Source organism: Schistocerca nitens, chromosome 9, assembly GCF_023898315.1.
Source record: "Schistocerca nitens isolate TAMUIC-IGC-003100 chromosome 9, iqSchNite1.1, whole genome shotgun sequence".
NCBI lineage: Eukaryota > Metazoa > Arthropoda > Insecta > Orthoptera > Acrididae > Schistocerca > Schistocerca nitens.
In genome coordinates, this window is record NC_064622.1 from 504,628,396 (window position 1) to 504,644,140 (window position 15,745).

Here is a 15,745-nt window from a genome sequence, read left to right on the forward strand (position 1 = left end):
ACACCCCAGGAAACAGCCTGCCATGGCCAGCAGGGAGATCACTTATACTTCGTTCATCGTAAGAATACACCTGATGTAAACAAACAGATGCACGATTATTGATCAGCAGCCATAGCTCTTGTACACTGTTGTTGTTTCGCTCTTGAATGTAGGTCCATCTTATTTAAAACTATAAGAATCCTGATGTATTAACAACCATCAACATTTTTCATCATCATAATTTAGCTAAGTAATTTTTATTTCAAAAATCATGTACAGCTACCATCTCTGTAAGCACTACTTGTGCTCTGATTGTCTCACTGTGAAACTGGAGGACACTGCTTCCTGCTTCATAGTGAAACACGCTCGTGGAACACCATTAATTGTTAAAAATAAGTTGTTCTTAAAGTTTTTCACAAGATTACAGAAAAAAATCACCTTTGACATTTTTCGAGAAACACAATGTGATAAATATAAGGAAGAGTATTTCAATTATGTGCGTGGTTTGATCAGTAGCGTCATAGATTTATAATTGTGTGTTGGGAGCTGTTTGAAACCCATTGCAGTCTACAATATTTTTTGTTTGGTTTGAATATCTAAATCAATATGAAATTCATCACATATATGGTAATTAACTTGCACTTGACCATCATTTTTTTTTTTTTTTTCTCCGAGATAAATGCACATTTTCTAGTTTCTAACTACATATTGCACACAAAATTCTGGTTTTCATTGGAGATACACATTCTTAATTATCTGTAGTTTATAAAAGGTTGTTGAAGTTAAGAAAACATTACAAAATTTAATTTTTCAGGGAAAAATAAAAAAAATCAAATAATCTTTGTTTGAATATGCCCATTGTTTTGTAAGACCGATGTGGTCTCACATGAGCCAGAGTGATAAGCATCGTAGAAACAGGGAAAACAATTTTCATGGCATCGAGCACACTGTACAAATACCGCATTTTTACAGTTGTTACTTTAACACTGCAATCGGAACCCAGTGGAATTGATCTGCAGCAAAGTTATGGGATTTGTCATGAGAAATAACAAGACAGTTAAACTGCCAAACATACTGGGACTAATACATGAAGCTTTGACACACAACTGCTGAGCGATGGTGAAATGCAGAACAGCACATCATAAAAGAGGAAGATATGTGGATTTTCTGGTGGCTTGGGATTCTGTTGCTCATTGCCTTGTTATCAAAGTAGCATTAGTGAAATCTATTCCTCAGAGTCTGATATGGAAGGAGTTCAGAGATTACCAGATGACTGACAGGAATACCCTCAGTGAGGTCAATATTTAACTGCTTTGTGAAATCCCAGCAGTATGCTTATATGCCACACGTAGCTCATACAGAAAAATTCTTTGTTAAAGTCAGTTATTTTCACCAGCCAAGGAAGTCGTTTCTGAAAGTATTTGTATGGAGTGTAGCCATGTATGGAAATGAAACGTGGACGATAAATAGTTTGGACAGGAAGAGAATAGAAGCTTTCGAAATGTGGTGCTACAGAAGAATGCTGAAGATTAGATGGGTAGATCACATAACTAATGAGGAGGTATTGAATGGAATTGGGGAGAAGAGGAGTTTGTGGCACAACTTGACAAGGAGGGACCAGTTGGTAGGACACATTCTGAGGCATCAAGGGATCACAAATTTAGCATTGGAGGGCAGCGTGGAGTATAAAAATCATATAGGGAGACCAAGAGATGAATATGTTAAGCATATTCAGAAGGATGTAGGCTGCAGTAGGTACTGGGAGATGAAAAAGCTTGCACAGGATAGAGTAGCTTGGAGAGCTGCATCAAACCAGTCTCAGGACTGAAAACAACAACAACATTTTCACCGTTCTTGTTTTTAATTACAGCACAGTGTTAGCGAAGACTGAGAGCGTGTTATACTTTCCATCATATCACCTAAGAAGTGTACTGCCCGAGTTTTCCCATTTAAAAAAAATTTAAACGATGTTCAAAACTATATCATTCTCTACTCGTCTCTCTTTATGTCTGTACTGCAACTGTTCACACCATTTCTGTCCAAGTTAAATGTGCCAGTAAAGCTGTTGTCCTACATTATTGCTGAGTCAATATATTCGTAATGCACAGCGTAAAATGTAACTTCAATATCATACTTGACTATACTCAAGACAGCTTAGTTTCCACTCCATGTGAAACAAAATCAAATGAGGTTACAGCAAACACAGAAGAATGCATAGTGTAATGTTTACATCAGGTTTATTCTTGTGATGAACTGAATATAATTGTCTTTGCAGTGGGCATCGGCCAGGATAAAACTGTACGTTAAAATGGGGACTCGGTGATAGTGAAGCTGCGTCCTGTGCATGTGGTCTCGAGGAGACAATGATCTATTTCCTCCACTGTCCTGTTTACACCACCTCCTCATGCACTGTGACACAAGACAATCTGGCATCAGGAAGCCCAGAAGCAGTGCACCTTGCTCAGGCTCTACACATCATTTAAATGGTTGTCATGGACATGCTAAGATAATGATTTAATTACACACCTCAATCAGGTAAATGTAACAAGCAATACAAATCTAGCAAGTCTGGACACCATAAGTATATGCACAAATATCCCCATTAAAGAAGTCATTCCTATCATGGAGTCCAAATTACAATAGCACTCTTGCCTAGAAATGCAAACCCATAACAAATTCCTCATTTTGCTGAGGCTCCCCTCCCTGCCCGGGGGCTCACCACTCTTTGGTAAGTTCGTGCTTGGCCTTTGCAACTCCTCTTCCCTTTCAGTGTTGCGTGTCTATATTTCTTTTTTCCCCTTCAATGGGGAACGTATCTGTGACGTTTTTGGGAATGTGTTCTGAGGCTTTGATAGCACGACATCAGAACAGCTCAACTGTCTTTCCTTTCTTTCTTTATCTCATACTGTCCCTCCATTTCGGTGTTCGAGGTTCCTCTATGTTTCTTCTTCCTCCTCGTATGCACCTGAAGCCCGGCCCATGCATTTGACACCCAGGACGTGACTGTGTAATGCATAATTCCCAGCCCCGATTGACAGGTAGTGTTTGCACTTACCTTCTGGTAGAGGCAGACTCAGGGAGAGGTGATTGCCTGAGCTGTGACTTTCCCAAATTTCCAGTTGGTCCCTCTGTCAGAAGTTTGGGAGGTGTGATCTGAGGTGTGATTTGAGGTGTGAACAATCACCTAAAGTGGATGAGCCTACCTCCGAGGGAGCCCCCAGTCGGAAGGAGCATGCCTCGGAGATGCTGACAATTGTGATGAATTTTTGTCACAATGAGCCACTCACCTTCATCTCAATCTCTGTCTATTAAACATAAATAAAATGAGGCTAAATATTCAAAGACTCTCCAAGACACACCTTGGTTCCTTGTGGTATCACATACTGAAGATGGTCAGCCCTTTGCTATGGTTAATCAGTTTTTTTATTCAGAAAGGTGGTGATGCAATTGCTGGTCCTGATAGCAATTTTCAAGCCCAACAATTGCTTACAGCTTCTCTCCTCCTTGGCTATCCTGTTTGTTTTGAGACCCATTGAATACTGAATTCTTCACGTGGTGTTATTTACACTCGGCTGCATGATTGACTGAGGGAGAAATCCAAACTTATCTCTTTGATCAGGGTGTCACTGCGGTCCATTGAGTAATGAAAAAGATTGATGCCACCTTAGTTCGTACACACAGTATTTTTCTCGCTTTTGATCGAGTAGTGCTGCTATAGAACATGAAAGCAGGCTATGAAGTCATCACAGTCGAACAATACATTCCAAACCCCATGCATTGCTACCAGTGTCAATTTCACAACCACACTCAAATGTCCTGTAAAAACACTGCCAACTGTGTCACTTGTGGTAGGGATGCTCAAAGGGGCGATTGCCCACCTCCACCTCCCCACTGTATCAGTTGTAAAGGAGGCAATTCCACCTCATTCCAAGAATGTCCAGTGTATTTCGAAGAGTGGTTTGTCCATGAGATTTGGGTGAAAGAAAATGTACCCTACCCTGTTGCTTGCAAGTTGTTAGTCAAAAGCCCAGTGTTTTGCCATCTGGCACTTACAGTACCACTGTTGCTATGCCTCACTCCACGAAGGATGTGGCCACTCAGACTTGTGACCTAAAATTCAGCACTGCGCAGTTATCAAATCACCCAAGCCTCCAGATTTTTGCTACTGGTGGTGAAATCCGATTCTTCACAACCGGAAGTCCGGAAAGCACAAAAGGAATGCTTTCTTGAAAACTTACGTCTCTCCAGCCAACAAACATCTGAGTCTTCATTTGCCAATCGCAAAGGCTCTAAAAAATCAAAGACAAACTGTCTTCTCCTTTGCCAAGTTGGAGAACCTCTTAAATGGTGTCACCACGTGATACCCTCACCTGGCCAACCTCTGTTTCACCAGTGCACACCACCAACCGTTTTTCTGCACTGGGATGTACAGGCCAACTCAGAATGCTGATGACTCTGTGCATCTCATGGAACAGGATCCTCCAGCCTCTGTGCCCTGTAGCGTAGCAGTGAGTCTTCGAAGGCTGGCACTCGACGGCCACTTAGGTGACAACGCTTCATTTTTTTCCCCTTCTCTCCTTTTCTTGTCATGAATCTTCCCCAGTGGAATGTTCATGGCCTTAGATCCAACAAGAAGGAATTACGCCTGCTATTGAAATCGCAGCATTTTTGTTTTCTGCCTACAGAAAACAAAATTGCATCCTCGTGACTTCTTTGACCTCGTGCATTTCTTTCTGGTCTGTGGTACTGTTCCCCAGAGGATGAATTTCCATCTTGTGGGGAGTTGTGCTGCTCCTCCAGGATGATGATCACAGAGAAACTATCTCACTGAACACCCAGCTACAAACTGTTGCAGACCATTTTCCTCCTTTGCTTCACCTTTTCTTTGTACCGTCTACATCCCTCCGTCATTTGGTGTTGCCAGGGCAGACTTCCTCCAGCTTATTGGGCACTTCCTCACCCCTTTTTGCTGCTTGGTGAGTTTAATGAACGCCATCCTGTGGGAGCTCTTCCAGAAACTCTCCAAAAGGTGTCCTTTTATCTGTCATTCTCAATCAACTCGACATCATCTGCCTTAACACTGGAGCACCCATATTTCTTTCAGACTCCATGCACACCATATTCGCATATGGTCCTCTCGTTCTGCACTGCCCAGCTTGCACATAGTTTTGAGTGGCCTGTTCTCTCTGACATATACTCAAGTGACCACTTCCCGTTTACTGTCTATTAGCTAACTCCTACCCCCACCTACGTGTAAACTCAATTGGTAGCTTTGTATGTCCAACTGGAGGCTTTACTCCTCCCTGGTGACATTCGCCAAACAACAGTTGTGATGACCAGGTAGAATACCTTACAAATGTTAACCTTACCACTGCAGAACATTCCATTCCTTGCACTTCATCTTTACCATGCCTTGTCCCAGACCCTCGGTGGACTGAGATGTTCCACGGAGAAATTCGCTCGCAGAGACATGTTCTCCTTGTTTTCCGCAGCCATCCTACGATGGCAACACTGTATTTGTTATGAACAGTTGGGAGAGCAGTGTCATTGCATTCTTTGGGATAGCAAAAAAAAAAGCCAGCTGGATTTCGTTTACTTGTTCTTTTAACAGTTCCACTCCCTCTTCCGTCATGTGGGCAAACTCTGGTGGCTCTCAGGGACCGAGGTCCATTCCCCTGACCATATTAGATGGTGTCATAGTGGACCCCATTGCTATCTCCAATACCTTAGGCCAGTATTTTGCAGAGATTTCAAGCTGCAGCCACTATCACCATGCTTTCCTCCACCAGAAACAAGTGGAGGAGGCACTGGCTATACCCTTCTCCACTCAGAATCGTGAATGCTAAAATGCCGCCTTTACTATGAGGAAGCTAGAGCACGCTCTCACTTCATCCCAGACTTCAGCACCAGGGTTGGACGATTTCCACATTTGGATATTTCAGCACTTTTCTTTAGGGGGCAAGCAGTTTGTCCTTCATATGTACAATCATGTCTGGGCATGGGGCATGTTTCCCAGATGCTGGTGTGAAGCCACTGCCATACCCAGACCTAAACCCAGTAAGGAAAAAAACACCTCCCTTCTAGCTACTGCCCCATTTCTCTAACCAGCTGTTTTCGCAAGGTGATGGAGTGTACGATTCATTCCCGGCTGATACATTGGCTTGAGTCTCTCAATTTAGTAACCACTGCACAACATGGATTTCAAGCATGCTGTTCTGCAGTTGATCATCTTATCACTTTGTCCAACCATGTCATGAATGGTTTAATGCAGAAATAACAGATTGTGGCAATGTTTTTTTGATCTAGAGAAAGCCTAAGATACCTGATGGAGGACTGGTATCCTCCTTACTCTCAACACGTGGGGCTTCAGAGACCACCTACTCCGTTTCCTTCGGGAATTTTTAAAAGGCAGAGTTTTCAAGGTACATGTGGGTTGTACCTTGTGAGATACACTTGCCCAGGAAAGCAGTGTGCCTCAGGATTCCACCCTGAGTGTCATTCTCTTTGCTTTAACCATTAACCCTGTTATCGCCCGTCTCCCACCAGGCATCTCCGTCTCCCTTTTTGTCGATGATTTTGCAGTTCTCCGTGGACTCGATCATCTTGACGCGTGGAACATCAACAGTGGCTTTTGCTTTTCCACCTACAAAACTGCTTGTATGAATTTCTGGTGGTGCAATGAGTTTCTTCCACCGTCTTTACATCTTGGGCCTGCTGCTCTTCTATTTGCTGAAGCTGTGAATTTCCTATGGCTTGTGTGTGATGGAAAACTTTCTTGGTCCTCCCAAATGCCTTAAATGGATGCCTGCTGTACCTGGTCTCTCAGTGTCCTACATGTCCTAAGCGATACTTTGAAGAGAGTGGATCGGACTATTCTCCTCCATTTGTAGCAGTCCCTTGTCCATGTGAAGCTATACTACAGGTGCTTTGTTTATGCATCTGCAATCTGTTCCTCTTACGCCATCTCAACGCTATCCACCACGTGGCATCCATTTGGCTACTGACGCCTTTTACACTAGCCCAGATGAAAGTCTCTATGCAGAAGGTGCTGAACCACTGCTGTCATACTGACGTGATGTTCTACTCTGCGGATACACGTGCCATTTGTCTGCCATGCCTGGCTACCCATCCTGTGCTTCCTCCTCCAATGACTCCTTTGACCTGCAGCACGGGGCATGTCCCTCTTCTTTGTTACCTCCTGGAGTTCGCATTTGGCTGTTGCTCCATCATCTTGACTCTAAGCTACCTGCCACTTTCCAGACGGATGTGAAACCTTCACCTCCTCGGCTTTGTGGAGTGGCCTGTGTTCACCTTGGACTTCATTCGCTTCCTAAGGCCACTATTCCAGATTCTGTCTAGCAGTGTAAGTTTCTTGACCTTCTCTTGGAAGTTAGTGATAGTACCTTCGGGTATACTGTTGGCTCTCAGACTGACCATGGTGTCGGGTGTGCCTTCTTCTATTGGCACTGACGGTTGATATCGGCTTCCAGAACACTGCTCAGTGTTTACAGCGGAGCTCTTCACCCTGTATCAGGCCACAGACCACATCCCGCAACATAGGCTTTTCAATTGCGTCATCTGCTCTGACACTCTGTGCTGCCCAAAGCCTCTGTGTGCTGTACACTGTCCATTCCTTAGTGCAACGTGTCCCGGAAAGGTGTCACTTGCTCACTTTTCATGGAGTCACTGTGACGTTTGTGTGTATTCCTGGTCACATTGGTCTGAGAAGAAACGAGGCCGCCGATGCTGCTGCCGAGACTGCAGCCCTCGTACATCGGCCTGCTAGTTCTTCCATTCCTTCCGATGATCTCCGTGTTGCTGTGTGTCGGCAGGTGGTGTCCCTTTGGCGTAACCGTTGGTCTTCCCTTCATGAGAACGAGCTCTGGGGAATTAAACCTCTCCCAGCAGCTTGGATGACCTCCTCTCGGCCCTCTTGCCACGAGGAGATCATTTTAGCTAGGTTGTGTATCAGGCACTGTCAGTTTAGCCATTGGCATTTGTTAAGTGGTGGTCCCCCACCACTTTGTGCTCATTGTCATCAACCTTTGACTGTTTACAACTTCCTATCCAAATGCCCTTTTTTTTCCACTTAAGTTCTAATGTATCAACCATGTAGGAAAAGTCAGATTGCTACTTACTGTAACGAAAACACATCAAGTTGCAGACAAGACACAATTAAGACACATACATGCTGAAGTTGGTGGTTATTTGTGTCTGCAGGCATGCTTGCTCGTGTGCTCTTGTCTATTTGTCCATCATAGCAACGTGGCAAAGGACATTTAATCTGTAGTTTGGAACCTCCGTTGTCTTTACAGCGTATCTTGTGAATGTTTCTCCAAGAGAAAGTCCTTGTTCTTAGCTCTCTTTCTTTCCCTCGATTGGGCTTAATGCATAATCGTTTTTAACTCCTTTTTCATAATAGTGTTCTAAGGTTTTGACATGGGTGCATATGACCTTAGTTGTTTTTGCACCCTAAAACAAAACAAGACAGAATTTTACTCAGAACTGTCCTGGATTATAGTTACAAAAATACCATATACAGACAGATTGATGATGTTAGTTGTGGGATACCCAGGCGCCAGCGTAATAGCTAATATTTGCATCGACCATGCCGAGTATGGATTCTTCTCAACCCATCCCCAACATGTTCGATGAATAATCTGTTACAGAAGATACGTAAGTGACTTTTGCTTCTTTGCAGTCAGACTGGCACTGCTTCTTTACAGTCAGACTGGCACTCAATTGCAATGTTTTCAACAATAAATGAATAAAATGCACCCCAAAATCCAGTTTACATTAGAACACCACTGTGGCTTCAATCCTCCCATTTTTATATCTGGAAATAATTTTAAGAGGTCGCGAAGTTGATGGTAACATATTCAGCTAGTTCAGTTATTCATTGTTCTTTGAATTGAACAAAGCAGTGTGAAATGGCTATTCACTGTGCAGTGCTTCACTGCAGTAGTCGAGGCCCACTCTATAATCAAACATGTAGGTATTATATCTGATAGGCTTGGTAAATGGCTTAGGAAAGTGGAAACTTTACATGCCTTCTATGCCTCCGATAAAGTCGGATACCAAATGAAAGACCACAAAACTAGAGAATACAATCACTACACTGTCAGGTATTTATCTGATTCAGTGTAGCAGCTGCACATCAGTCTATACAGTCCAACCTGGCTGCTCCTTTAATATACATTTCAGTAAACCCAAAAATCTCAGCAATTCAAAATCAGTCGTGACTGACTTTAAAAATAATACTCATTCTATTTTGGCCATAAACATAGATGGCAGTACTTGCCATCATCAGCCTAAGGGCCAAGTTTTAAAGATGCTAGAAGAAATTGAAATTCTCTGCAATATTAATCATGATCTTTTGTACACTTAAGAATGAACAAACCTTCCGCAAGTGCACAGCCCTATTACATAATTTTTCCTTCTTGTAGCAGCATCCAGTTTCATCCTTTTCTCTTTCTAGTTTCTGATAATTTTGCATTGCATATGTACCTTCAATGGTCTTACTAATTCCTAACTACAGCACAGCACTAGAACTCTGCTAAGTGTGCAGCCACTAAATGGCATTTGACTATCTCTTATAATAGAAACATTATGGTTCAGTTTTTGTTCTGCACACTTAAGAATTCTACTTCCAATAGAATTCTGCAGACTTTTAATGGTTTTATTGACTTTATATTATGGCATACTACTCGAACCTTGCTAAATGTAGAGTAACTAAATAGCACTGACTATCACTTTTACAGCAATAACTTTATTGTTCATTTAGCTTTTATTCTGTGTAGGTCTCTTTAAACTACTAGCTTTTTATAGTGTGGTTTTTATCACCTATTTGTTTCCTCATTTTAATGTGTTCATTAATCCTTTAAAATTTGTCATATTATAATTTTCTATGTGCCTTTTGTGTCATTTACACCACTTTATAATATTCTTTCTCCTATTCCGCATTTAAAATTATCATTCTAAATGTGAACAGTTGGGCTAGTCAGTCTGTGTCATTCACTCCTAGTTGTCCTAAAAGATGGTCATAGTATCATCACACCAGTGTTTACAAACTGAGCTCACTCCTCGTGTAGCCTCTCTGTTCTCTTGCTCACTCTTGGTGGTCACCTTTATCTAATGTCACAGGGCTCTGGTTCTCATCATATTACCTAAGTGTCACGGTTCTTAGCTTATACCAAGCCTCTTCACCTAGGCAGTTTCTCTATTTTATTACTAGTAGTTACTATGTTATTGAACATATTCTTCTCACTTTTCACCGTATCTAGCCGGACTGCCGTTAAAATTTTATAAATGGTAGTTATTAGTTTTCATTATTTTATGCATACAAGTGTGTGTAAAGATTATTTTTTAGTGCACTCTGTATTTCTGCTGTTTCTTTCCAGTAGTTCAATCTGAGGGTCAGTTTTTAGCCCAATTTAAAAATAAAAGCATTAAAACTGAATCAGTGATATCCATGTCTGTTAGTGAGAAATTGGCTTAAAAACATAAGTCATAAAAACAGATAAATGACACTGCAATAGTATTTCAATTTTTGGATGTACCAGATTTCGTGTAAAGTACCTGCTCCTTTTGATTCGTTTTATCTGTTGGTTTTTAATAATGTAGTATTGTGGTTAGTTGTCAGAGATGTTTCCTTGAAAAACTTTTTGTTAAATGTAGTCATTTCATAAACATGGAGTGTGGTATATGTTATCCAGAGACATGGAGAATTTTTATTTTTCAGGTAACTTTCTTTTTAAATTTTTAACTGATACATTAAAAAGTTAAATTTTCCATTGACTGTGGACAGTTTGGCATCACGAGTAAACTTTATATTGTCTGTCAACAAGTCTCATAAACAAGGATCCTATAAAACTATTTTCTGAGATGAAAATACTATATTTAACCATATTTCCTTCAGTCCTGACTCACCTTATGTGCTCCAACCCAACTTATAAGCTTAAGAACGTTTTTGTAATTTTATGAATTTTTAGTTACTTATGTATTTTTCTTTTCAGATTCACCGAGACACCAGTACTACCTACACACCTTTACTTGGGTGTTAAACATGTTTGGCATTTTCTTCATTCTTGCTGCACATGAGCACTATTCAATTGACGTTTTTGTGGCATTCTACATCACATCACGTCTGTTTCTGTATTACCACACACTGGCAAATAACCAAGCTCTAATGCAGCGCGATTCAAACCGTACACGGATCTGGTTTCCCCTCTTCAGCTTCTTTGAGTCATCAGTGAATGGAATAGTGCCAAATGAGTATGAATCTCCTTTTGTGGCACTGCGTAAGCTGGCATTTTGGCTGAAGGATAAGGTTGTGTTACTTGTGACTTGGACAATGCACGAACAACAACACAGTTCAATAGCAAGGGTTCTTACACAGTTGAACAGCTCAAAGAACAAGTGATTGTAATTTTCAGTTAGTCTGTCCTCCCATTCACTGCTAGCTAACTGGTGCTGATAAATACCTTTGTTGGCAAGCTTAATGTGTCAATGAAATTATGTTTTCAGGAATTAATATGAAACAGTGTGCTTGAATAAAATTTCGAAGTGGAGTACTTAAGGTGCAAAGTGTTGTTGGTCCTTCTTAATTGTAAGATGCTTCTGGGAACCAGTATGTACGACTGACTTTTCTTCATATAAGTACATATGTGGTTCCATTTTTAATTTATTATAATGTTGCAACAAGCTGTCAAATGTGACATCTGCAACTTGTTGATGTTCCTAGTGGTAGTCAAGATATTTGCTTGTGGAAGAATGTTTAAAAAATGTGACACTGTTGTTCTTGAAAATAATTGAATCTCAGGTGTTATTAATATATGGCTAAGAGAAATGTTATGGGGCCATCTGCTTGTTGTAAACAAGTAAATATCGTTATGTACTATAATAATGAACCATGTTCCCCTCAAAAGAATATGTTTCGGGAGAGGGGGGTGAGGCTGTTTCTATCCATTACCAAATTAGAGCAGTGCTGAAGTAGCTGAAGTGGAACTTCAGGCTTATGCATCACATCTACTGTACTGTGTTGTTCTGCAGCACATATTGTTGCTTTTTGTGTAATGGATAAAATGAAAAGACAAAGTTTCAATAATACACCAAAGATTTTTTAAACTTGCAGATTTCATATTGTATGTGTACTCTTTCTCTTAATGTCACTTTATTTATGAATTGTGTTTATTTTCATAAACATTAATTTCTGTTGTGCCAAATTTGAAATCTTGAGCATCCACATGACTGGTAAGAATTTTTCTGTTTTAGTTTCTGCATCTAATGCAATGTAAAGAAATTTTTGGCAAACTTTAATGTTTTAATGTGTGCTTAACATTTTATTATAGAACAAAGTGTAATGCACATAATGAAATTTATGCTATATTTTCAGCTATGAATTCATAAGACATGGGATTTAATGTGGATCTGTATTGTATAAATTCCTGCAGTTTTCTTTTTATTCTCTCACATTTTGTTTATTCAGGAAAAAAATGTAGTCAGAACTGTTTCTATCCAAATGTTTCATGCTGAAAATTTCTAAGTTATTGGACACTGTGATACATGTTTGTAAACTAAAATATTTTGTTTGTTTTTAAAATTGCTGGAATACAACGGGTTTTCAGTTATCTGATACTGCTCATAATTTTGATGTCTTACAATGTAAATCTAATGAAAAAGACTTGAGTTGTCAGCAGTATTATCTATCAGAGATAAATATATTTTATTTAATCGCAGAGATGTATATTCATTTTAAATATCTGATGTTACCCAGCCTGTAGCTTGTTAACTCAATTTGCCTGCCAGTGTCTTATTCACTTCTTATGCATTTATACCACAAGATAGGGCCACTGGTTACGAGGTTCTTTTATTTAGTTTGTGAACTGTTTGCTTGCTTACAGTTTGTATTTTAAAAGTCAGAATTCAAAGAATTTCGTAAGAAAGAAAAAAAATGCCACTGTGCAAATGCATTCTCTTTCATGTCTAAAGCAGTCATTTGAAGTGAACTTGCACAGTAAAATTGGTCTGAGTTGAGGGTCTTGTAGTACTTGGGAGATTTAATGTGATTCTGTCTGTTTTAATTATTCGGGAGTTGACCGCCTGGTTTTAAACTTTCTTTGCTTTTTGCGTTTAATTTGATTGGGAAACTGTTGAGATTGAACTTAAGATATATATGGATGGACATGAGACAGGAAAGGTTGCAATAAATTTTTCATGTGTGATTATTACTTTACGTATGAAATATTCTGTTGCAGATTAATAAAAGTGAATTTCTTTGAATATTCCAAAATAATGATTCAAGTTTTACTTTTATTCAAGTACTAAAGCTTTGCACAACAATGAAAATATTATTGTCCATTGAACTTAGAAAACATTTTCATGTTGCAGTGGATTTTTGTTTAACTGGATATACCCCGACTAGCTTTGAAGCATAAGACTATCTTTACTATATGAAAATGTGTGTGTGTTTTTTAATACATATATTATATTGCTAAGCTCTCATGAAAATTATCCACTTTTAAATACACTCTACGATATGTTCAGAATTTATCACTTTTCTGAATGAAAATTTACAAAAGCTGCAGTTTGTATCCACCTGTGAGTGCACAAGATAAAATCTACTATCTCTTTTTATTCTGTGTCTGGAAAGCTGTGAAAAGAAATGCTTCATTATTTTCCTTCACCTCTATCTGTACCCTTTTTAGGATGTGGTCGTTATTGCGATCGTATATTTAAATCTGCCACTGCTGCAGACTGCTCGGTCGCGGTGCAGCTCTGCACCACCAGCGATATCCGATAAAATGCTGAAATTTCTTAAATAAAATGGGTAATGTCTGGTGTGAACTCTGCAGTAATTGTGACAAACAGATTTTACTAGATAAATATATTTTAACAGAAACAATTAAAATCTTTACACACATTTTACAATCCCAGCTACAAATGGCTTCGAACATCGACTAATGACAAATGAAGACTACCTAAGAGCCTAATGCAACATCACGGGTTCCTCTCCCATTCAGTCCATGTAGAAGACAAGCGATTCTATTACAATATATTGCCTACTTATATCTTAAATAATTCTTGCACAGTCTTTGTCATTTTTAATTACATATCGTTTCTTCTGTGGTGGTTTTCACATCCTCCGCCACAGATAGTATTTCACACTCTTTGAATAATCATTTATAATAGCAAAATTCGTAATTAACTTTTTCCTCACAAAATTAAGTGTCCCTTTTAAATTCAGTTAACAGAAATACATATAAATTATTTGTTACAGTGAGCGTTATACATCGAAATGTTCTTTTAACTTTCAATTTGGATGCGTGCTGCCAGAGAAAGTTACAGAGACCATTTTGACATTCTTTGTGTTTATAACAAGGTTGCTGATTATATGATCATCAATGCTTGTGATGTTGACATGGTCATCTGCTATGGAGCTTGAAGAGAGTAGAAGCTCACAGTTAAGCATTAACGTCTTTGTGATATCCTATTTGCTGCCCAAAAGCAGCTGTGTTCGTACTGCCAGGTTTTCCACCTTTTTACGTTTTATTCATAGTCACCCAGCCGTTGGACAATGCATGACAGTTTGAGATATGTTCTCTTGTTTCATATTGTATTTATAACTGGCTTGTGGCATAGGGAGGAAGTGTTGGGTGTCTTTGTTTCCTTACATGAGAAACTCAAGTGTGTGGATCTGAGGCCTTAAAATACCAGTTAAATACCAGTAAAATACCAGTTTGTGACAAATGTGCCTAATATGTATCAAAATGTTTCCCAGCTGGTATCTTTTACACCAAATAGTGCAGATACTGGTTAAATTAGGCAAAGTTAGTTGCTTAAGCTGAACAGTAGAATCTCTACAACCTTTAGCTTTGTATCAAAGGCTAGCTATGTCAGGAGGGATTTTTGTGTTATGTGAGTTTGACCATTAAATCGGGGGTGCTAACAGTACCATAATTATGTTGCTTTAAGGCACTGGTGGGCAAACGACAGCTTGCTCCAACCTGTGGAACAAAGTTTTCTCAAAAACATGTGTTTTGAGGCATAATTTCTTAGCGTGGCATGTCAGGAAGGGGATGCCCTTAATATTTCTGCATTATCCCATAAACGTTAAAATCACACACAATATAGTTTTGACTTTGTGTGCTAGGGGCGTTGCTGTCACAGTGCAATGATGATGTCCATGAGCTTATGTATATGAACTGGGCTCGCAGGTCACCAAAGGTTGCCCACACCAGCTTTAAGTGAATAAATTGCGCTACAGAAATTACACTCAAGTAGTCTATACAAAATACTGTAAGACACATTGTTGGTAAATAATGAAATCTAAAGAGCATGTGATTTGAGTTTTCATACTGTATGAGTTGGTTCTCTCCAGTTCAAAGGCTGGTTTGATGCATCTCTAAACACTAGTGTATCCTGCTTAAGCATCTTCATTTCTGCATAGCTACTGTAACTTACAACCATTTGAACCTGCATACTGTATCCAGGCCTTGGTCTACATCTACAATTTTTACTGCCTACACTTCCTTCCATTACCAAACTGATGATTTCTTGATGCCTCAGAATGGTTCCTACTACCGATCCCTTATTTTAGTCAAGTTTGCCCCAAATTTCTTCCTTTCCAAAATATGATTCATTACCTCTTCATTAGTTATTGGATCTACCCATTTAATCTTCAGCATTCTTCTGTAGCACCACATTTCAAAATATTCTGTTCTCCTCTTGCCTGAATCGTTTATCATCCATTAACAAAAACAATTGT

At 39.6% G+C, this 15,745-nt stretch overlaps 1 protein-coding gene across 3 annotated transcripts in view; it reads left to right on the forward strand.

Annotated features, from left to right (window-relative positions):
* LOC126203984 (ceramide phosphoethanolamine synthase-like) overlaps positions 1–13,223 on the forward strand; it is an 85,709-nt gene extending 72,486 nt beyond the window's left edge. For 2 of the 3 annotated variants that reach the window (XM_049938413.1, XM_049938414.1), the window contains exon 6: positions 10,995–13,223. In XM_049938413.1, the coding sequence (XP_049794370.1) occupies positions 10,995–11,401 (407 nt within the window). In that variant the 3' untranslated portion in view covers positions 11,402–13,223. The remainder of the gene's footprint in view (positions 1–10,994) is intronic. The other variant, XM_049938412.1, reaches the window with a different exon arrangement.
* The last annotated feature ends 2,522 nt before the right edge of the window (positions 13,224–15,745 follow it).